We start from the raw sequence: 24738 nt of genomic DNA, 5'->3' as shown, positions 1-24738 counted from the left end.
CATATGTAAAGAAAGAGAAAGAAGAAAAGAAGGAGCTTTGTGCTGAATGTTTTGACTCATGCTTCGAAGGCAGCAATTTGAAGACAGAAGAGCGTAAATTGGTGATACAAGGAATGATGGAAAGAGCGGCTGCCTTTTCCTTAGGGGATTGGGATCTTGGATTGGCTCGAGGAGTGCAGCATCACATTAGGCTGACAGATGAGAAGCCTTTCCGTGAGAGGTCACGAAGATTAGCCCCTGCAGATTTTGAAGATGTCCGACGGCACCTGTATGGCTTACTAGGGACAGGAGTAATCATAGAGTCTAACAGTTCCTATGCTTCACCTATTGTAATAGCGAGAAAGAAAAATGGAGATATTCGAATGTGCGTGGACTACCGCACTTTGAACAGCCGTACTGTTCCTGATCAATACACTGTACCCAGAATTGACGAAGCATTAGACTGTCTTCAGGGGAGCCAGTGGTTTTCTGTGTTGGATCTGCGGAGTGGTTATTACCAGATCCCCATGAGTGAGGAAGATCAAGAAAGAACAGCCTTTATCTGCCCCATCGGCTTCTACCAGTTCCAGAGAATGCCTCAGGGAGTCTCCGGTGCTCCAGCAACATTCCAGAGATGTATGGACAAGGTGGTGGGAGATATGAACTTCCGTGAAGTTTTGGTCTACCTAGATGATTTGATCATATTTGGGCGTTTACTTGAAGAACATAACCAGAGACTGTTTAAGGTACTTGATCGTCTGATGGACAATGGGCTGAAGCTGTCGTTGGAAAAGTGCCGACTTTGTCAGACTTCTGTTAAGTATGTCGGACACATTGTGAGTCGAGATGGGATTTCTACTGACCCAGCTAAAGTGGAAGTGGTAGTCAACTGGCCCAGGCCCACCAAGCTTGGGGAGCTTCGGTCCTTCTTGGGATTTTGTGGATATTATCGGAGATTTGTACCACAGTACTCAAAGGTTGCCAAGCCTTTAACAGCCCTCACTCCAGGGTATCCCCCTCCACGTGGCCAAGCAAAATCAAAGAAATCAGAAAGAAAAACATACTTCCGAGTCAGTGAACCTTTTGGAGAAAGGTGGACCCCGGCGTGTGAAGAAGCGTTCAAGAAGCTAAAAGCCTGTTTAACACAAGCTCCTGTGCTAGCCTATGTAGATCCCAGTCGGCCCTATGTGCTACATGTAGATGCTTCATTTGAGGGACTAGGAGCAGTATTGTACCAAGATTATGAAGGCACTCTACGCCCAGTTTATTACGTCAGCAGAGGATTGACTCCCAGTGAACGCAACTACCCAGTCCACAAATTGGAATTTCTGGCGCTAAAGTGGGCAGTAGTGGACAAACTGCATGACTACCTTTATGGTGTCCACTTTGAAGTTCACACTGACAACAACCCTCTGACCTATGTAAGGACTACAGCCAAACTTGATGCAACAGGGCACAGGTGGCTTGCTGCTTTGGCAATATATGACCTCAGCTTGAAGTATCGTCCTGGCAGCACGAATGTAGATGCCGACGCCTTATCTCGCTTGCCTGGCCAACCTCCAGGATCTGAAGAAGACGCTTGGATTGAAGTTCCTGCCCCAGAGGTTAAGGCTATGTGTCACTTTCAGACTGCCAAGACTGTTCCAGCGCAAGGCTGTGTTCATTTTTTGGGAGCTCCAGAGGAAGCCCTTCCCCCCATGTTTTGTCATTTGACCAGGGTCAAGACTGATTCCCTACCACAGCTGACACGGGATCAGATTGAGAAGGCACAACAAGAGGACCCTTCTGTAGGGGTGGTGCGTTGGTCAGTGAAACGGGGATTGAGGCCAGAACGAAGTGCTCTCAAGACAGAAGAATCAATGCTGCTTGCTCGTCAGATAGAGTCCTTAGTTGTGAGAAAAGGACTGCTATATCGGAAGTCTCCACGTAAACAAGGAAAAGTTCCTCAACAGCTGGTGTTACCCACTCAATTCAGAGAACTGGCCTTAACCCTTAGGGGACACAGCCAGTTTTCATTTTTGCGTTTTCGTTTTTCCCTCCTCGTGTATATAAGGCCATAGCGCCTGCATTTTTCCACCTAGAGACCCAAATGAGCCCTTATTTTTTGCGCAACTAATTGTACTTTGCTAAGGCAGATGTAATTTTTGCCTAAAATGTGCCGGGAAACCAGAAAAAAATTATATGTGTGGTGAAATTGAAAAAAAAAACGCATTTCTTTTATTTGGGGGAAATGTGTTTTTACGCCATTCGCCCTGGGGTAAAACTGACTTGTTATGCATGTTCCTCAAGTCGTTACGATTAAAACGATATGTAACATGTATAACTTATATTGTATCTGATGGCCTGTATAAAATTCAAACCGTTGTTAACCAATATACGTTCCTTAAAATCGCTCCATTCCCCGGCTTATAGCGCTTTTATCCTTTGGTCTATGGGTCTGTGTGAGGTGTCATTTTTTGCGCCATGATGTGATCTTTCTATCGGTACCTTGATTGCGCATATATGACTTTTTGATCGCTTTTTATTACAATTATTCTGGATTTGATGCGACCAAAAATGCGCAATTTTGCACTTTGGGATTTTTTTGTGCTGACGCCGTTTACCGTGTGAGATCAGGAATGTGATTAATTAATAGTTCGGGCGATTACGCACGCGGCGATAGCAAACATGTTTGTTTATTAATTTATTTATTTATTTTTATTTATAAAATGGGGAAAGGGGGGTGATTCAGACTTTTATTAGGGGAGGGGGTTTTGTGTTATTAAAAATACTTTTTTCTTTTACTTTAGACATATACTAGAAGCCCCCCTGGGGGGCTTCTAGTATATGCACTCTGATCTCTCATAGAGATCCATGCAGTATAGTTATACTGCATGAATCCATGAGATCGGTGTTCTATTACTTTTGGCTGCTGCAGCCAAAAGCAATAGAATGCCGAGCCGGGATCAGCGCCATTACGGAGCAGACCCCGGCCCGGTATGGATGCAGGGATCGCCCCCCCGCAATCGCGCCGCAGGGGGGCGATCCCCCCACTAGACCACCAGGGATGTGTAACCGCAAGTATTTAGAAGCAGCTGTCAACTTTGACAGCTGCTTCTAAGTACTTAATTAGCGGGCACGGCGATCGGACCGTGCCCGCTAATAGCCGCGAGCCCGGGCTACTCGCGGCACCCGGGATCGCGGCAGTTCAGAGGGTGGTCGCCGCGCGACCCCCCTCTGAACTCCCATAGCGGCACGAGGACGTTAAATAACGTCCTGGTGCAGCTATGGGTTAAGGGCTTTGCATGACGATCATGGGCACTTGGGCATAGAAAAGACAACTAGTCTCATTACTGATCGATTCTACTGGCCGAAAATGGAGGCTGACATCGAGAGGTATTGCAAGCATTGTGAGCGGTGCATAATGAGAAAAACTCTGCCCACTCGATCAGCTCCCCTTGTCAATCTTACCAGTGATGGCCCACTCGAGTTGGTGTGTATCGACTTCCTGTCCATTGAACCGGATGAAGGAAACGTGAGCAACGTACTAGTGGTTACTGATCATTTCACCCGATATGCTCAAGCATACCCCACTAAAGATCAAAGAGCTACTACGGTAGCCAAGACTCTGTGGGAGAAATTCTTTGTGCATTACGGGCTGCCAGCACGCATCCACTCTGATCAAGGAAGAGACTTTGAGAGTCAGCTGATTCGAGAGTTATGTGAAATATGTGGAATCAAAAAGTCCAGAACAACTCCTTTTCATCCTCAGGGGGACCCACAGCCTGAAAGGGTTAATCGCACCCTACTCAATATGCTGGGTACTCTGGACCAGCGAAAGAAAGGGCAGTGGAGCCGGCATATAAGTCAGCTGGTCCACGCCTACAACTGCACCAAGAATGAGTCCACAGGATACTCTCCTTATTTCCTCATGTTTGGCAGAGAGGCCAGACTTCCTGTAGATGTCTGCTTTGGGGTGTCTACTGATCAGACATCAGGAAGGACATACCTTAGGTATGTAAAAAACAAGAAAGTCCAACAGCATCCAATCTTCTAAAGAGTCTTCAAACTTTTATTGTGCTCACAAGCAATACGACGTTTCGACTTGCGATGAGTCTTTGTCAAGTATACATTAACAGTAAGTGCTGTATAAAAAGGTGTCCCAACCCACCAGCAACCAATCAACCCAGGCAGTGGGTGTGGACACCCAAACGAGAAGGGTGTGACTAGTTCCAGGTCTCACACAAAGCCCGGGTGAGGTTCCAGGGCGTTATATAGGTAACAGAAATAATGTAAACAAGCATAAAAACCTAGACATCAGGGCATAGTAAATCACAATTGCAGACAACCTGTTGTACCCTGACTTCTGCCCCCAACCAGAGTGTGGTGATGGTCGTCAGATCGGCGTTACGCCAGGTAGACAACTGTACAATTATGGGTATAAGTCCAGGTCATTAGAACTGTTTACCTGTTAGCACCCTAGGGCGGGTGTCCAGACTCCATGCCAGATTGTCCTCTGCGGCACACGTGCCCAGTGTATGTACTGGGCTGGAGACGCAGACGCCGGATGTGACGTCACGCGGGAAACCGCACGTGGCAGGGATCCCGGAAGTGTGGTGACGTATGTCCGTTCAGCACCGCCCAGAGGGGAGGGCCCAGCCGCGCAACCATGACAACCAGGACGCGAGCGCCCAGCGGCAGCACAAGAGCTGACAGTGGGCGCACGCATCCGGCGGTGGAGAGACTCCAACCGGCAGCCGGACAGACATATGTTGTCATGGTTGCGCGGCTGGGCCCTCCCCTCTGGGCGGTGCTGAACGGACATACGTCACCACACTTCCGGGATCCCTGCCACGTGCGGTTTCCCGCGTGACGTCACATCCGGCGTCTGCGTCTCCAGCCCAGTACATACACTGGGCACGTGTGCCGCAGAGGACAATCTGGCATGGAGTCTGGACACCCGCCCTAGGGTGCTAACAGGTAAACAGTTCTAATGACCTGGACTTATACCCATAATTGTACAGTTGTCTACCTGGCGTAACGCCGATCTGACGACCATCACCACACTCTGGTTGGGGGCAGAAGTCAGGGTACAACAGGTTGTCTGCAATTGTGATTTACTATGCCCTGATGTCTAGGTTTTTATGCTTGTTTACATTATTTCTGTTACCTATATAACGCCCTGGAACCTCACCCGGGCTTTGTGTGAGACCTGGAACTAGTCACACCCTTCTCGTTTGGGTGTCCACACCCACTGCCTGGGTTGATTGGTTGCTGGTGGGTTGGGACACCTTTTTATACAGCACTTACTCACTGTTAATGTATACTTGACAAAGACTCATCGCAAGTCGAAACGTCGTATTGCTTGTGAGCACAATAAAAGTTTGAAGACTCTTTAGAAGATTGGATGCTGTTGGACTTTCTTGTTTTTTCCGTTTATACACCCACCTACTGAGATAGTGGGCTCCAGCGTGCATCCACACATCGTGCCTATCTAGAGGGATCGTCTAGTGCTTCTGGATCTCCATTGATTGCTGAATACCTTAGGTATGTGTCACAACTGAGAGAAGAGTTGAAGAGCGCTTACCAGCTGGCTGAACAGGCCTCAAATCGCTCAGGCCAAAGGAACAAAGCTCGGTATGATAGAAGAGTTCGAGAGCACATTTTGCAGCCTGGAGACAGAGTCCTCATTCAACAATTGGGTCTGCATGGGAAACACAAATTAGCGGATCGATGGCGCTCAGAACCCTTTATTGTAGTGGAGAAATTGTCAGGCATCCCTGCTTATCGAGTGAAACCAGAGCGAAATAAAGGGACTACCAAGACTTACCACCGCCAGCATCTGTTACCTATTGGAGAAAATGTCTGTTTCAGAAGTCCTGTGACTGAGGAAGTACGGGGTAAAGCTAAGCCTCCAAGAAGGAGTAATCGGCTGTGTCAACCAGTCAGCCCGGTGATAAACCCTGAGGACAGTGAAAGTGAGTCTACTGATGACTGGGGACTGGATTACAGCTGGGTCGATGGCCCTTCTACTGTTGTGGAAGATGCTGAAGATTGGTCACCAGATGGGGATGAACCAATGGAATACTCCCCTGACTGTTCCCATCTTACATTGGGGGAGACTGTGGAAGAAAGGTTGCCTGATGAAGAAGCCACTGAAGTAGAACTTGACCCACAGCACGAAGTCCAAGAGTCAGGGGTGGGGGAAGGGACCCCCACAGTACACACTCGCCCCAAGAGAGATATTAGACCCCCCATGATGCTAACTTATGATGATATGGGTCATGCTATCGAGGTCCCTAGAATTATATCATTACACTCAAATAGCATAGGGTCCAACTGCAACCATGTGTGGCGTGGCAGTGATTGGGGTGTGCCTGAGTGTAGAGTTGGTCAGGACGCTTTAACTCTATTTCACTTTTCAGGTGGTGAGCCAACTTTTAGTGCTTCTGCACCCACGCTGGCTCCCCAGGGGGAGGATGTAACCCCTGGAGAGGATTTAGGGAGAACAGCAGGTGCAGCTTATAAGAGAGGCACACAAACTACATTTCCCATCTCTCCCTGGGACAGTGAGCTGAGGGGAGCAGGAAGTGATGCTGCGCTGGGAGGAAGAGGGAAAAAGACAGAGAGAGACAGTGCATGGTGGGCAGCATGGTCTGAGGAGAGGAGACCACCTCCTGTGCTGTGTCAGGGGTAACAGAGAGAGACCTGACAGCTAAGAGAGGAAGGACTGAGCCCAGACAGGACCCCCCAGCTCCTGTGTGTCCAGTGAGGAGAATCCTGCCACCCCCCCACTCCCTCTGTGAGATCCTTCCTAAATGCTGCTGCTCCATGTTGGAAACCTGGACTGAGCCTGGTGTGTAGATCAGCAGCAAAAGAGTGAGTAACCCTTTGTGTCCTGGCTGGTGAAGCTGTGGCTGGACAGTGACAATTAAAGAATCACAGCTTAGACCTTGTTGGAATCTGTTCTGTTCACAAGAGCTGTGACCTGGTGGATTGTTCAAGTTGCAACTCCTTTGTTATTAAGTGCACCAACAACTTCTAAAGCGCGCCAACGTCCGCGGCAACTGGGCCCCAGCGTATAGACATTTATCTTACTATATGGCTGCAGCCTGACTTATTACATATAGTCAGTGTGGATGTATGTGCCGGCCTGGTGTGCAGTGACTGTGTGTGATAAATTGTCAGAGTGCTCACACTAGTCACCCTGTTTACCGAACAACCCCCCTTCCTGCTGCTGAAGTGTTTCACTTTCAGGGGGAGAGTTCTGTGTTGCCACATTTATTTTTATATCATATCCATTCCCTGTTTATTCATACCCCATTGTCAAGCCCAGTATTGATTTTACCAAGCATTAAATTGGTTCCTGTTTCCATGTTACTTCTCTCTGTGAGTATATCACTTATAGTGTATTGAGTGTGTACCGAGCTAGGTGGGGGTTTCCTGAGTCAACCCCTGGCAGAAGAGTGACAACCTCCTGCATACCAAGCAAGCTCTTGTCAAGACTCAGGTGGAGGCACTGCGCTGAGTGAGAAGGTGAAACAAACCAAAAACCCCCTCCTTACACTGGAAGCTCCATTAGGGGGTGTTACATGTGCGTTCCAGCAGTCGGATCCAAAGTCTCAAACCCTAACAGGAAAATCTGTGAAAAACATTTATCTATAGATATCTGCCCGGCTGATGCCCCTGCTGTCTGTAATACCCCCCTGTGCCCCCGCAGCTCTCTAGACTGAACCGTCAGGAAAGGAGATTTTCTAATAATTTATTACAAAAGGAGAAGATGCAAATTCAGATGTGAGAGGCGAGGAATCCGTCGTGTTCATCCCATAGATAATATACAGGTCCCAGTGTGTATATTATATACAGGTCCCAGTGTGTATATTATATACAGGTCCCAGTGTATATATTATATACAGGTCCCAGTGTATATATTATATACAGGTCCCAGTGTGTATATTATATACAGGTCCCAGTGTGTATATTATATACAGGTCCCAGTGTGTATATTATATACAGGTCCCAGTGTATATATTATATACAGGTCCCAGTGTATATATTATATACAGGTCCCAGTGTATATATTATATACAGGTCCCAGTGTATATATTATATACAGGTCCCAGTGTGTATATTATACAGGTCCCAGTGTACATATTATATACAGGTCTCAGTGTACATATTATATACAGGTCCCAGTGTGTATATTATACAGGTCCCAGTGTACATATTATATACAGGTCTCAGTGTACATATTATATACAGGTCCCAGTGTGTATATTATATACAGGTCCCAGTGTATATATTATATACAGGTCCCAGTGTGTATATTATACAGGTCCCAGTGTACATATTATATACAGGTCCCAGTGTGTATAGTATACAGGTCCCAGTGTACATATCATATACAGGTCCCAGTGTACATATTATATACAGGTCCCAGTGTGTATATTATATACAGGTCCCAGTGTACATGTTATATACAGGTCCCAGTGTACATGTTATATACAGGTCCCAGTGTGTATATTATATACAGGTCCCAGTGTGTATATTATATACAGGTCCCAGTGTGTATATTATATACAGGTCCCAGTGTACATATCAGATACAGGTCCCAGTGTACATATCATATACAGGTCCCAGTGTACATATTATATACAGGTCCCAGTGTACATGTTATATACAGGTCCCAGTGTACATATCATATACAGGTCTCAGTATATATATTATACAGGTCCCAGTGTACATATCATATACAGGTCCCAGTGTACATATTATACAGGTCCCAGTGTACATATCATATACAGGTCTCAGTGTACATATCATATACAGGTCCCAGTGTACATATCATATACAGGTCCCAGTGTACATATTATACAGGTCCCAGTGTACATGTTATATACAGGTCTCAGTGTACATATTATATACAGGTCTCAGTGTACATATTATATACAGGTCCCAGTGTACATATCATATACAGGTCTCAGTGTACATATTATATACAGGTCTCAGTGTACATATTATATACAGGTCCCAGTGTGTATATTATATACAGGTCCCAGTGTGTATATTATATACAGGTCCCAGTGTACATATTATATACAGGTCCCAGTGTATATATTATATACAGGTCCCAGTGTACATATTATACAGGTCCCAGTGTGTCCAGTCATGTCCTTGGTTCAGAGCATTGGAGAATCCTTCTTGGGGTCCTGGTTGGCTTCGGGATCAGATTTCGGGGTGTCCGTCTTTGTGTTATTGGCCGGCAGGTTTTGCAGAAGGTTGAGGTTCATCAGGTCATAAGGGAACGGCACCAGGAAGGTTGCGGGTTTCTCAGACGTCATACATTGTAATGTGTGGAGATAGCGGAGCTGGACGGCGGTGGGCGACCCCGATAGACTCTCCGCCGCCACCTTCAGAGATTCTGACACCGTCTTCTCACATTCTGCTGCAAGAATCTGCACAAGATGAAAACATCCCGATATAATATGAAGTGTGTTATAATCTCCAGCATATAACGGTAGGAATGACCCCCACGCCCGCACCTTCACTTTGGCATGTCTCTGCGCCTCCGCTTCTGCCGCCATCAACTGCTTCACTTCTTCAGGGAGTTTAATATCCTTACTAAGGAGACAGCAAGGAGCACATGGTTACAGGAAAATATATATATATATATACCCACTGTATATACAATGTATAACAACTCACTAGTGAGGAATCAGGCGACATTGGAGGGGGGGGGGGGGGGCTGAAGCATTTACCCCATTATTCTGTCACACAGGAGAGGGTTTTGCTATAAGTCAGATTCCGGTCTCCTTATTACTTGTGACAAAAGTGGGCGGGGTTGTCGTGAGGGGGTGTGGCCTCTATGGACCAACCGATTTATTATAACATGCCATAAATTGGTGTAAACTGCTCAGATCACACCTACAGTTACCCCACATGCTACATATACACCTACAGTTACCCCACATGCTACATATACACCTACAGTTACCCCACATGCTACATATACACCTACAGTTACCCCACATGCTACATATACACCTACAGTTACCCCACATGCTACATATACACCTACAGTTACCCCACATGCTACATATACACCTACAGTTACCCCACATGCTACATATACACCTACAGTTACCCCACATGCTACATATACACCTACAGTTACCCCACATGCTGCATATACACCTACAGTTACCCCACATGCTACATATACACCTACAGTTACCCCACATGATGCATATACACCTACAGTTACCCCACATGCTGCATATAAACCTACAGTTACCCCACATGCTACATATACACCTACAGTTACCCCACATGCTGCATTCACACCTACAGTTACCCCACATGCTGCATATACACCTACAGTTACCCCACATGCTACATATACACCTACAGTTACCCCACATGCTACATATACACCTGCAGTTACCCCACATGCTACATATACACCTACAGTTACCCCACATGCTGCATATACACCTACAGTTACCCCACATGCTACATATACACCTACAGTTACCCTACATGCTACATATACACCTACAGTTACCCCACATGCTACATATACACCTACAGTTACCCCACATGCTACATATACACCTACAGTTACCCCACATGCTACATATACACCTACAGTTACCCCACATGCTGCATTCACACCTACAGTTACCCCACATGCTGCATATACACCTACAGTTACCCTACATGCTACATATACACCTACAGTTACCCCACATGCTACATATACACCTACAGTTACCCCACATGCTACATATACACCTACAGTTACCCCACATGCTACATATACACCTACAGTTACCCCACATGCTGCATATACACCTACAGTTACCCCACATGCTACATATACACCTACAGTTACCCCACATGCTACATATATACCTACAGTTACCCCATGTGCTTTATTAACACTTACATTTCTGTTCTTTCCACTTTAATTCCCCACTGACAGGTCACAGCGTCCAGCGCCACCTGGAAATAGGGGAAATCACATTTGCAACAAATATCCATCAGATACCAAGATTTTCCTGGTAATACTGTATATTTAATATGAGCTATAGGTGAGGATATAGTTAGTATCAGCTATAGGTAAGGATATAGTTAGTATCACTATCAGCTATAGGTGAGGATATAGTTAGTATGAGCTATAGGTGAGGATATAGTTAGTATCAGCTATAGGTGAGGATATGGTTAGTATCAGCTATAGGTGAGGATATAGTATGAGCAATAGGTGAGGATATAGTATGAGCTATAGGTGAGGATATAGTATGAGCTATAGGTGAGGATATAGTATCAGCTATAGGTGAGGATATAGTTAGTATCAGCTATAGGTGAGGAGATATTATCAGCTATAGGTGAGGATATAGTTAGTATCAGCTATAGGTGAGGATATAGTTAGTATCAGCTATAGGTGAGGAGATAGTATCAGCTATAGGTGAGGATATAGTTAGAATCAGCTATAGGTGAGGATATAGTATGAGCTATAGGTGAGGATATAGTATGAGCTATAGGTGAGGATATAGTATGAGCTATAGGTGAGGATATAGTTAGTATGAGCTATAGGTGAGGATATAGTTAGTATCAGCTATAGGTGAGGATATAGTTAGTATCAGCTATAGGTGAGGATATAGTTAGTATCAGCTATAGGTGAGGATATAGTATGAGCTATAGGTGAGGAGAGAGTATCAGATATAGGTGAGGATATAGTTAGTATCACTATCAGCTATAGGTGAGGATATAGTTAGTATCAGCTATAGGTGAGGATATAGTTAGTATCAGCAATAGGTGAGGATATAGTTAGTATCAGCTATAGGTGAGGATATAGTTAGTATCAGCTATAGGTGAGGATATAGTTAGTATCAGCTATAGGTGAGGATATAGTTAGTATCAGCTATAGGTGAGGATATAGTTAGTATGAGCTATAGGTGAGGATATAGTTAGTATCAGCTATAGGTGAGGATATAGTTAGTATCAGCTATAGGTGAGGATATAGTTAGTATCAGCTATAGGTGAGGCTCTGACCTTTACTTCCTCTCCGATGCTCTTCCTTTCTAGCAGGATATCTAGGAAGGATCTGTGTGCCAGAAGACGCTTGGTTGTACTCTGGATCAGCAGCTGTAGGGCACTGGAGACGTTGCTGACGCTGGTTAGGAATAAAGCGGCGTTCTCTAGGCGGTAGTAACAGATCGCATCCACCTCCAAGGTAACTAGATCTTTGGTGACAATCTAATAAAAGAAAGGAGAAAGCATTATGTGGGTGACCTGTAGGGGGCGAGCTGGGGAGTATCAGGGATATCTGTATTTATGCCTAATATAATGGCTGAGGTGATATCCTTAGTCCTGGTGGGCTGGTAGATAGTTGTAGTGGGATCTCTACAGTTGCCTGGATAGTTAGGCCTGTAGTGTGGCCTAGACGGGTCTGGGTTGTAGGCTTGGATGGAACAGTCTTAGAAGTATTGGAAGGAATATTGAAGGAGGTGGTGAGGACTATCCTGTAGCTGTGTTCAGGCGTCAGTGGAACGTTCAGAAACATCCAGAGACGTTAGTGCGGGCGCCTATATACCTGGTGGAAAGGAACCTCGAACGTCTTTATACGGAAGTCTAGTTTGATACATTTGTCCAGAACCGGGAGATAGAAGAAGATTCCTGCAAACAGAGAGAGATGATAGTGATATTACACAATAATGGAGGAAAGGGTTAATAGTGAGGAGATATAACAATGGCTGCCCATCACTGGTATCTGTATGGCCTCGTTCACACTCTCTCCCCCCCCTTAAGTGTGTCACATTCTGCAGTGATACATTCTGAGCCTCCAGAATTTGGCGCATCGGTTGTTTACAGATACATGTTGACAATACATGTAATGGTCGCCATCACTCGTCATCATCACTAGTTGTCGCCATCACTTGTCACCATCACTAGTTGTCGCCATCATTAGTTGTCACCATCACTAGTTGTCACCATCACTCATCATCATCACTAGTTGTCACCATCACTAGTTGTCACCATCACTAGTTGTCGCCATCACTCATCACTATCGCTAGTTGTCACCATCACTAGTTGTCGCCATCACTAGTTGTCACCATCACTAGTTGTCGCCATCACTAGTTGTCACCATCACTAGTTGTCGCCATCACTCGTCATCATCACTAGTTGTCGCCATCACTTGTCACCATCACTAGTTGTCGCCATCATTAGTTGTCACCATCACTAGTTGTCACCATCACTCATCATCATCACTAGTTGTCACCATCACTAGTTGTCACCATCACTAGTTGTCGCCATCACTCATCACTATCGCTAGTTGTCACCATCACTAGTTGTCGCCATCACTAGTTGTCACCATCACTAGTTGTCGCCATCAGTAGTTGTCACCATCACTAGTTGTCACCATCACTAGTTGTCGCCATCACTAGTTGTCACCATCACTAGTTGTCACCATCACTAGTTGTCGCCATCACTAGTTGTCACCATCACTAGTTGTCACCATCACTAGTTGTCGCCATCACTAGTTGTCGCCATCACTAGTTGTCGCCATCACTAGTTGTCACCATCACTAGTTGTCGCCATCAGTAGTTGTCACCATCACTAGTTGTCACCATCACTAGTTGTCACGATCACTAGTTGTCGCCATCACTAGTTGTCACCATCACTAGTTGTCGCCATCACTAGTTGTCACCATCACTTGTCACCATCACTAGTTGTCGCCATCACTAGTTGTCACCATCACTCATCATCATCATCACTAGTTGTCACCATCACTCATCATCATCACTAGCTGTCACCATCACTAGTTGTCACCATCACTAGTTGTCGCCATCACTCATCACTATCGCTAGTTGTCACCATCACTAGTTGTCGCCATCACTAGTTGTCACCATCACTTGTCACCATCACTAGTTGTCGCCATCACTAGTTGTCACCATCACTCATCATCATCACTAGTTGTCACCATCACTAGTTGTCACCATCACTAGTTGTCGCCATCACTCATCACTATCGCTAGTTGTCACCATCACTAGTTGTCGTCATCACTAGTTGTCACCATCACTAGTTTTCGCCATCACTAGTTGTCACCATCACTCATCATCATCACTAGTTGTCACAATCACTAGTTGTCGCCATCACTCATCACTATCGCTAGTTGTCACCATCACTAGTTGTCGCCATCACTAGTTGTCACCATCACTTGTCACCATCACTAGTTGTCGCCATCACTAGTTGTCACCATCACTCATCATCATCACTAGTTGTCACCATCACTAGTTGTCACCATCACTAGTTGTCGCCATCACTCATCACTATCGCTAGTTGTCACCATCACTAGTTGTCGTCATCACTAGTTGTCACCATCACTAGTTTTCGCCATCACTAGTTGTCACCATCACTCATCATCATCACTAGTTGTCACAATCACTAGTTGTCGCCATCACTCATCACTATCGCTAGTTGTCACCATCACTAGTTGTCGCCATCACTAGTTGTCACCATCACTAGTTGTCGCCATCACTAGTTGTCACCATCACTAGTTGTCGCTATCACTAGTTGTCACCATCACTAGTTGTCGCCATCACTCATCACTATCGCTAGTTGTCACCATCACTAGTTGTCGCCATCACTAGTTGTCACCATCACTTGTCACCATCACTAGTTGTCACAATCACTAGTTGTCACCATCACTAGTTGTCGCCATCACTCATCACTATCGCTAGTTGTCACCATCACTAGTTGTCGTCATCACTAGTTGTCACCATCACTAGTTGTCGCCATCACTAGTTGTCGCCATCACTAGTTGTCGCCATCACTAGTTGTCACCATCACTAGTTATCTCCATCACTAGTTGTCACCATCACTAGTTGTCACCATCACTAGTTGTCGCCATCACTAATTGTCGCCATCACTCGTCATCATCACTAGTTGTCACCATCACTAGTTGTCACCATCACTCGTCATCATCACTAGTTGTCACCATCACTAGTTGTCACCATCACTTGTCACCATCACTAGTTGTCACCATCACTCATCATCATCACTAGTTGTCACCATCACTAGTTGTCACCATCACTCATCACTATCGCTAGTTGTCACCATCACTAGTTGTCGCCATCACTAGTTGTCGCCATCACTCGTCATCATCACTAGTTGTCACCATCACTAGTTGTCACCATCACTCGTCATCATCACTAGTTGTCACCATCACTAGTTGTCACCATCACTCGTCAACATCACTAGTTGTCACCATCACTAGTTGTCACCATCACTCGTCATCATCACTAGTTGTCGCCATCACTACTCGTCATCATCACTAGTTGTCAACATCACTAGTTGTCGCCATCACTCGTCACCATCACTACTTGTCACCATCACTAGTTGTCGCCATCACTTGTCACCATCACTACTTGTCACCATCACTAGTTGTCGCCATCACTCGTCACCATCACTACTTGTCACCATCACTAGTTGTCGCCATCACTAGTTGTCGCCATCACTCGTCACCATCACTAGTTGTCACCATCACTAGTTGTCACCATCACTCATCATCATCACTAGTTGTCACCATCACTAGTTGTCATCATCACTAGTTGTCACCATCACTAGTTGTCACCATCACTCATCACTATCGCTAGTTGTCACCATCACTAGTTGTCGCCATCACTAGTTGTCGCCATCACTCGTCATCATCACTAGTTGTCACCATCACTAGTTGTCACCATCACTCGTCATCATCACTAGTTGTCACCATCACTAGTTGTCACCATCACTCGTCAACATCACTAGTTGTCACCATCACTAGTTGTCACCATCACTCGTCATCATCACTAGTTGTCGCCATCACTACTCGTCATCATCACTAGTTGTCACCATCACTAGTTGTCGCCATCACTCGTCACCATCACTACTTGTCACCATCACTAGTTGTCGCCATCACTTGTCACCATCACTACTTGTCACCATCACTAGTTGTCGCCATCACTCGTCACCATCACTACTTGTCACCATCACTAGTTGTCGCCATCACTAGTTGTCGCCATCACTTGTCACCATCACTACTTGTCACCATCACTAGTTGTCGCCATCACTCGTCACCATCACTACTTGTCACCATCACTACTTGTCACCATCACTAGTTGTCGCCATCACTCGTCACCATCACTACTTGTCACCATCACTAGTTGTCGCCATCACTCGTCACCATCGCTAGTTGTCACCATCACTCGTCACCATCACTACTTGTCACCATCACTAGTTGTCGCCATCACTCGTCACCATCACTACTTGTCACCATCACTAGTTGTCGCCATCACTAGTTGTCGCCATCACTCGTCACCATCACTAGTTGTCACCATCACTAGTTGTCGCCATCACTTGTCACCATCACTAGTTGTCGCCATCACTCGTCACCATCACTAGTTGTCTTCATCACTAGTTGTTGCCATCACTAGTTGTCGCCATCACTCGTCACTATCGCTACTTGTCACCATCACTAGTTGTCGCCATCACTCGTCACTATCGCTACTTGTCACCATCACTAGTTGTCGCTATCACTAGTTGTCGCCATAACTCATCAATATCGCTAGTTGTCACCATCACTAGTTGTCGCCATCACTAGTTGTCGCCATCACTAGTTGTCGCCATCACTCGTCACTATTGCTAGTTGTCACCATCACTAGTTGTCGCCATCACTAGTTGTCGCCATCACTCGTCACTATTGCTAGTTGTCACCATCACTAGTTGTCGCCATCACTAGTTGTCACCATCACTAGTTGTCGCCATCACTAGTTGCCATTTGTTTTCTATTAGAGCTACATGGCGGCTCTGGTGCACAGATGACATGACTACTGTTACACTGCCGCCCTACATACAGACATATAACACATATAATATATATGACAGTAAGTACCCGGCCCTCGTGCCCGTCCCCGCAGTAAGCGTCCCAGGCGGAATATAACAGCGCGTTCGTATTCCCTCAGAATCTGTAAGGAGAGAACAGAGAAGCGTCAATGAATCCTGACCAGCCTGTGGGATCTGAACCAGGCCAAGACACAGCGCCACCCCTGTCCTCAGGTTGTGTGGGGTATTTCAATTCAGTTTCATTCTCTTATATAGAATTGAGCTGCAATACCGCACACAAACTGAGGATCGGAGTGGCGCAGTTCTTGGGAGAAATCAGCTGTGTTGTTTTAATACTAGAGACCAGACACAGCCATAACATAACAAGTGGCGCTGTGTCTGGTAAGCAATGAAGGGGTGAGGTGTCATCCATCTGCTGGGAGCTGCGTACCTTACCCAGAACTCTTACCTTAATGCAGAACCAGATGGAGATGGGGAAGGTGAGGAGGGCGAGGAGCGTGCAGAAGATGGTGAGGAGGAGCTCACATAGCCTCAGGCTCGGAGACTTCATCGCTGGAGACACAAGAGAAGGAGAGCGGGGTCAGTATATAGGAAATATACACCGCAGCCGGAGCGCCTCCTACAGGGAAGAAGTATTATACACTGCGTTACTGCTCGACTGTTGTCTCATCCATTATTAGTTGTGGCTGCAGAATGTGAACAATAGTGGTGAATGGAGTGATGAGGAAACATCTGATCTCACTATCACTATTATTACACTGATCTCTGTCACTATCACTATTATTACACTGATCTCTGTCACTATCACTAATATTACACTGATCTCTGTCACTATTACTAATATTACACTGATCTCTGTCACTATCACTAATATTACACTGATTTCTGTCACTATCACTGTTCTTTGTCACTATTATTACACTGATCTGTCACTATCACTATTATTACACTGATCTCTGTCACTATAACTATTATTACACTGATCTCTGCCACTATCACTAATATTACACTAATCTCTGTCACTATCACTGTTCTTTGTCACTATTATTACACTGATCTCTGTCACTATCACTAATATTACACTGATCTGTCACTATCACTATTATTACACTGATCTGTCACCATAACTATTATTACACTGATTTCTGTCACTATCACTATTGTTACACTGATCTATGTTACTATCACTATTATTACACTGATCTCTGTTACTATCACTATTATTACACTGATCTGTCACTATCACTATTATAACACTGATTTCTGTCACTATCACTATTGTTACACTGATCTATGTTACTATCACTAATATTACACTGATCTGTCACTATCACTATTATTACACTGATCTTTGTCACTATCACTATTATTACACTCATCTCTGTCACTGTTATTACACTGATCTCTGTCACTATCACTATTATTACACTCATCTCTGTCACTGTTATTACACTGATCTCTGTCACTATCACTATTATTACACTGATATCTGTCAGTATCACTATTATTACATTGATCTGTCACTATCACTATTATAACACTGATTTCTGTCACTATCACTATTGATACACTGATCTATGTTACTATCACTAATATTACACTGATCTCTGTCACTATTATTACACTGATCTCTGTCACTATCACTTTTGATACACTGATCTATGTCACTATCATTAATAATACACTGATCTGTCACTGTTATTACACTGATCTGTCACTATCACTATTATTACACTGATCTCTGTCACTATTATTACACTGATCTCTGTCACTATCACTATGGTTACACTGATCTCTGTCACTATCACTATGGTTACACTGATCTCTGTCACTATCGCTAATATTACATTCATCCCTGTCACTGTTATTACACTGATCTCTGTCACTATCACTATTATTACACTCATCTGTCACTATCACTTATAACACTGATTTCTGTCACTATCACTATTGTTACACTGATCTATGTTACTATCACTAATATTACACTGATCTCTGTCACTATTATTACACTGATCTCTGTCACTATCACTTTTGATACACTGATCTATGTCACTATCATTAATAATACACTGATCTGTCACTGTTATTACACTGATCTGTCACTATCACTATTATTACACTGATCTCTGTCACTATTATTACACTGATCTCTGTCACTATCACTATGGTTACACTGATCTCTGTCACTATCACTAATATTACAGTCATCCCTGTCACTGTTATTACACTGATCTCTGTCACTATCACTATTAATACACTGATCTGTCACTATCACTAATATTACACTGATCTCTGTAACTATCACTAATATTACACTCATACCTGTCACTGTTATTACACTGATCTGTCACTATCACTATTATTACACTGATCTCTGTCACTATCACTAATATTACACTCATCCCTCACTGTTATTACACTGATCTGTCACTATCACTATTATTACACTGATTTGTCACTATCACTAATATTACACTGATCTGTCACTATCACTAATATTACACTTATCTGTCACTATCACTATTATTACACTAAACTCTATCACTATCATTACACTGATCTCTGTCACTATCACTAATATTACACTCATCCCTGTCACTGTTATTACACTGATCTGTCACTATAACTGTTATTACACTGATCTGTCACTATCACTATTATTACACTGATCTGTCACTATCACTGTTATTACACTGATCTGTCACTATCACTATTATTACACTGATCTGTCACTATCACTATTATTACACTGATCTGTCACTATCACTAATATTACACTGATCTGTCACTATCACTAATATTACACTGATCTGTCACTATCACTATTATTACACTTAACTCTCTCACTATCATTACACTGATCTCTGTCACTATCACTGTCATTACACTGATCTCTGTCACTATTATTACACTGATCTGTCACCTACAATTCTATCACTATTATCACATATCAGCATAATTACACTAGCAGAATAAGGCTGGGTTCACACTGCGTTTTTTGCAAAAATGAAATAAAAGGTCAACCACATTTCTGTAGACGCTAAAAAATAAAACAGAAACGGTTTCAATGTTTTTTAAGGCTTAGATTCACACTACGTATATTTCAGTCAGTATTGTGGTCCTCATATTGCAACCAAAACCAGGAGTGGATTGAAAACACAGAAAGGATCTGTTCACACAATGGTGAAATTGAGTGGATGGCCGCCATTTAATGGCAAATATTTACTGCTGTTATATTAAAATAATGGCCGTTATTTACTGTTATATGGCGGCCATCCACTCAATTTCACCATTGTGTGGACAGATCCTTTCTGTGTTTTTAATCCACTCCTGGTTTTGGTTGCAATATGAGGACCACAATACTGACTGAAATATATGTAGTGTGAACCCAGCTATAAGTAAATGGAAAACGGATCCTAAAAGATGGCATACAGCATAAAACGGACATGGCTTTGTTAAACGGACAGCAAAATCGCAGTGTGAACCCGGCCTAACATGCAATGATCAGCAGGTCTGGGTATTAGTGTTGCATGTCGCATTGCCTTTACATCATTCCCGTTACTTGGGATGGGCTGGGACCACCAAGACAGGACGTCCTGCCTCCTTACCGTCATCCTTCTGCTCGCCCTCCAGAAGAGCCATAACCTCAGTTTCCTCCTCTGAAGCCGCCACATCGTCCACATTCACCACAGCCGATACCTTTGTGTCATTCTTTATGGGGTCCCTCACCCTTCGGGGTCTCCCTGGATTCCCATTCTTTTCCCTCGGCTTGTGAGGAGGGTCTCTGGAGGAGCTGCGGGATCTTCTCTCAGTCATGGTGTGATAGCCGGGGAGGGGGGAGCGCTGTACTTATGGGCAGCTGACAGCTGGGATATGTCACCGACAGCAGGGAGTGACAGGCAAGGACGACGCATTCCAGGTTCTGCTTACAGGACATCACCATCCCGAGGGATAACACGGGGGTCCTCTATCCTGAGGGATAAAACGGGGGTCCTCTACCCTGAGGGATAACACGGGAGTCCTCTACCCTGAGGGATAACACGGGGGTCTATCCTGAGGGTTAAAATGGGGGTCCTCTATCCTGAGGGATAACACGGGGGTCCTCTATCCTGAAGTGATAACACGGGGGTCCTCTATCCTGAGGAATAACACAGGGGTCCTCTATCCTGAAGTGATAACACGGGGGTCCTCTATCCTGTGGGATAACACGGGGGTCCTCTATCCTGTGGGATAACACGGGGGTCCTCTATCCTGGGGGATAACATGGGGGTCCTCTATCCTGAGGGATAACATGGGGGTCCTCTATCCTTATGGATAACACCGGGGTCCTCTATCCTGCGGGATAACACGGGGGTCCTCTATCCTAAGGAATAACACGGGGGTCCTCTATCCTGAGGGATAACACGGGGGTCCTCTATCCTGAGGGATAACACGGGGGTCCTCTATCCTGAGGGATAACACGGGGGTCCTCTATCCTGTGGGATAACACGGGGGTCCTCTATCCTGAGGGATAACACTGGGTCCTCTATCCTGAGGGATAACACGGGGGTCCTCTATCCTGAGAAATAACATGGGGGTCCTCTATCCTGAGGAATAACACAGGGGTCCTCTATCCTAAAGGGATAACATGGGGGTCCTCTATCCTAAAGGGATAACACGGGGGTCCTCTATCCTGAGGGATAACACGGGGGTCCTCTATCCTGAGGGATAACACGGGGGTCCTCTATCCTGTGGGATAACACGGGGGTCCTCTATCCTGAGGGATAACACGGGGGTCCTCTATCCTGAAGTGATAACATGGGGGTCCTCTATCCTGAAGTGATAACACGGGGGTCCTCTATCCTGAGGGATAACACGGGGGTCCTCTATCCTGTGGGATAACACGGGGGTCCTCTATCCTGAGGGATAACACGGGGGTCCTCTATCCTGAGGGATAACAGGGGGGTCCTCTATCCTGAAGTGATAACACGGGGGTCCTCTAGCCTGAGGGATAACACAGGGGTCCTCTATCCTGAGGGATAACACGGGGGTCCTCTATCCTGAGGGATAACATGGGGGTCCTCTATCCTTATGGATAACACCGGGGTCCTCTATCCTGCGGGATAACATGGGGGTCCTCTATCCTGAGGGATAACATGGGGGTCCTCTATCCTGAGGGATAACAAGGGGGTCCTCTACCCTGAGGGATAACACGGGGGTCCTCTATCCTGAGGGATAACACGGGGGTCCTCTATTCTGAGGGATAACACGGGGGTCCTCTATCCTGAGGGATAACACGGGGGTCCTCTATCCTGAGGGATAACACGGGGGTCCTCTATCCTGAGGGATAACACAGGGGTCCTCTATCCTGAGGGATAACACGGGGGTCCTCTATCCTGAGGGATAACACGGGGGTCCTCTATCCTGAGGGATAACACGGGGGTCCTCTATCCTGAGGGATAACACGGGGGTCCTCTATCCTGAGGGATAACATGGGGGTCCTCTATCCTGTGGGATAACACGGGGGTCCTCTATCCTGAGGGATAACATGGGGGTCCTCTATCCTGCGGGATAACATGGGGGTCCTCTACCCTGAGGGATAACACGGGGGTCCTCTATCCTGAGGGATAACATGGGGGTCCTCTATCCTGAGGGATAACACGGGGGTCCTCTATCCTGAGGGATAACATGGGGGTCCTCTATCCTGTGGGATAACACGGGGGTCCTCTATCCTGAGGGATAACATGGGGGTCCTCTATCCTGCGGGATAACATGGGGGTCCTCTACCCTGAGGGATAACACGGGGGTCCTCTATCCTGGGGGATAACACAGGGGTCTATCCTGAGGGATAACATGGGGGTCCTCTATCCTGAGGGATAACACGGGGGTCCTCTATCCTGAGGGATAACATGGGGGTCTTCTATCCTGAGGGATAACACGGGGGTCCTCTATCCTGAGGGATAACACGGGGGTCCTCTATCCTGGGGGATAACACGGGGGTCCTCTATCCTGAGGGATAACACGGGGGTCCTCTATCCTGAGGGATAACACGGGGGTCCTCTATCCTGGGGGATAACACGGGGGTCCTCTATCCTGAGGGATAACACGGGGGTCCTCTATCCTGAGGGATAATACGGGGGTCCTCTATCCTGGGGGATAACACAGGGGTCCTCTATCCTGAGGGATAACATGGGGGTCCTCTATCCTGAGGGATAACACAGGGTCCTCTATCCTGAGGGATAACAAGGGGGGCCTCTATCCTGAAGGATAACATGGGGGTCCTCTATCCTGAGGGATAACACGGGGGTCCTCTATCCTGAAGGATAACATGGGGGTCCTCTATCCTGAGGGATAACAAGGGGGGCCTCTATCCTGAAGGATAACATGGGGGTCCTCTATCCTGAGGGATAACACCGGGGGCCTCTATCCTGAAGTGATAACACGGGGGTCCTCTATCCTGTGTGATAACAAGGGGGGCCTCTATCCTGAAGGATAACATGGGGGTCCTCTATCCTGAGGGATAACATGGGGGTCCTCTATCCTTATGGATAACACCGGGGTCCTCTATCCTGCGGGATAACATGGGGGTCCTCTATCCTGAGGGATAACATGGGGGTCCTCTATCCTGAGGGATAACATGGGGGTCCTCTATCCTTATGGATAACACCGGGGTCCTCTATCCTGCGGGATAACATGGGGGTCATAACTTGTGTACATAGGAAATGGCACCAGGATGCACTATGGGAAGGAGACAAGATGGTGGGGGCAGTGTGATGGGCAGTGTTCTGCAGGAGATCCTGTGGATGTTACTGTGACACCGACTACCTACCTGACCATTCTACACACCAAGTCCCTCCTTCATGGCAGCGGACCCCCTAATGGCAGCGGTCAGCAGTACGTAATAAAGAACTTATATTTACTGCTCCCCACGCCCGCGCTGCACTGCGTCCTGTTACAGGGGCACCTGTCGGCACTCTCCGGCTCTCCCCTCTTCCATGTCGTCCTGGTTGATGGGGCGGACACCACAGCAGTCACTGATTGGCTGATAAGGCATCTATCAGCCGGGTCACGCATTTCCCCCCTCCTTCTGGCGGGAGTCCGGGACCTTCTGGCACAACGACTCGCAGGCATGGGGGGAAGTCAGTAGTTGTTCCCCCAGCCGGATTATAAAATAAAAAATAAAAAAAACATGCTGGCCTTCTCCTTTAAGCAAAAGCCCCTCCCCCCCCCAAAAAAAAAAAAATTTACAGGAGAAAAAAATCGGGTAATTGTCGAAAAGAAATTGAACCTCACACACGGTGCAAACACAAAACCGAACGCAGCAAGTATATCCTGACGGGATTCAGGACGTGTAGTCGCTGCTATTCAAACAAAAACATGAAAAATAATAACCGTTTTCTGGTGTTTTTGTACTTTTTTTTATTTTTTTGGGGGGTTAAATAACACTGAATCCTGGCAGGGACTTGGTGGCGTCTTCGCTGCTTCCGATGCATTTCCCGGCTCAGGGCCGCTATATAACCTTTAGCTTTGGCTGTCCAGGCATGAAGGGAGTTGTAGTTTTGCGCCAGCTGAAGGGCCAAAGGTTCCCTGCCCCTGTACAGATGATGTGAGAAGATGGCGGATTCCTCATATTGGAGGCGCTGACCCGGCACAATGTCTTCACGTCTCATTACTCCTGGAGTCAGTGTTTGTCTATGGGGGAGGGGTGCGGGGGTCCGGCTGTGGGGGGCGAGTGATGTAAATTGCTGTGATGTGGAATCCATCCTCCTCCATCCTGACAGCGACATCAGCACAATCCGCTCATCTTCTCGGACAGTGACGTGGATTACAGGAGTCTCTGCCCCTCTACGAGGGAGAGATCAGACTCTGCGCACGGAGCAGTTACCATAGCAACCAATCACACTTTCAGAGCTG

At 46.0% G+C, this 24738-nt stretch overlaps 2 protein-coding genes across 2 annotated transcripts in view; one reads left to right on the top strand and one right to left on the bottom strand.

Moving 5' to 3' along the window:
• Positions 1-6818: 6818 nt before the first annotated feature.
• TDRD5 (tudor domain containing 5) overlaps positions 6819-24738 on the top strand; it is a 73805-nt gene continuing 55885 nt past the window's right edge. The window contains exon 1 of the mRNA XM_069979658.1: positions 6819-6837. The gene's annotated coding sequence lies outside the window, so the exon portion shown is untranslated. The remainder of the gene's footprint in view (positions 6838-24738) is intronic.
• Positions 9043-20661, bottom strand: NPHS2 (NPHS2 stomatin family member, podocin). The gene is made up of 8 exons (XM_069979941.1): positions 20454-20661; positions 17291-17394; positions 16892-16964; positions 12554-12636; positions 12013-12216; positions 10907-10962; positions 9501-9579; positions 9043-9413 (listed from the first exon to the last, which is right to left on the bottom strand). Exons 1-8 carry the CDS (start codon positions 20659-20661, stop codon positions 9138-9140), a joined length of 1083 nt encoding a protein of 360 aa, XP_069836042.1. The 3' UTR covers positions 9043-9137.

Source organism: Dendropsophus ebraccatus, chromosome 8, assembly GCF_027789765.1.
Source record: "Dendropsophus ebraccatus isolate aDenEbr1 chromosome 8, aDenEbr1.pat, whole genome shotgun sequence".
In the NCBI taxonomy this organism is placed as follows: Eukaryota; Metazoa; Chordata; class Amphibia; order Anura; family Hylidae; genus Dendropsophus; species Dendropsophus ebraccatus.
The sequence above is the reverse complement of the archived record's forward strand: the minus strand, read 5'-3'. Positions and strand labels throughout refer to the sequence as shown.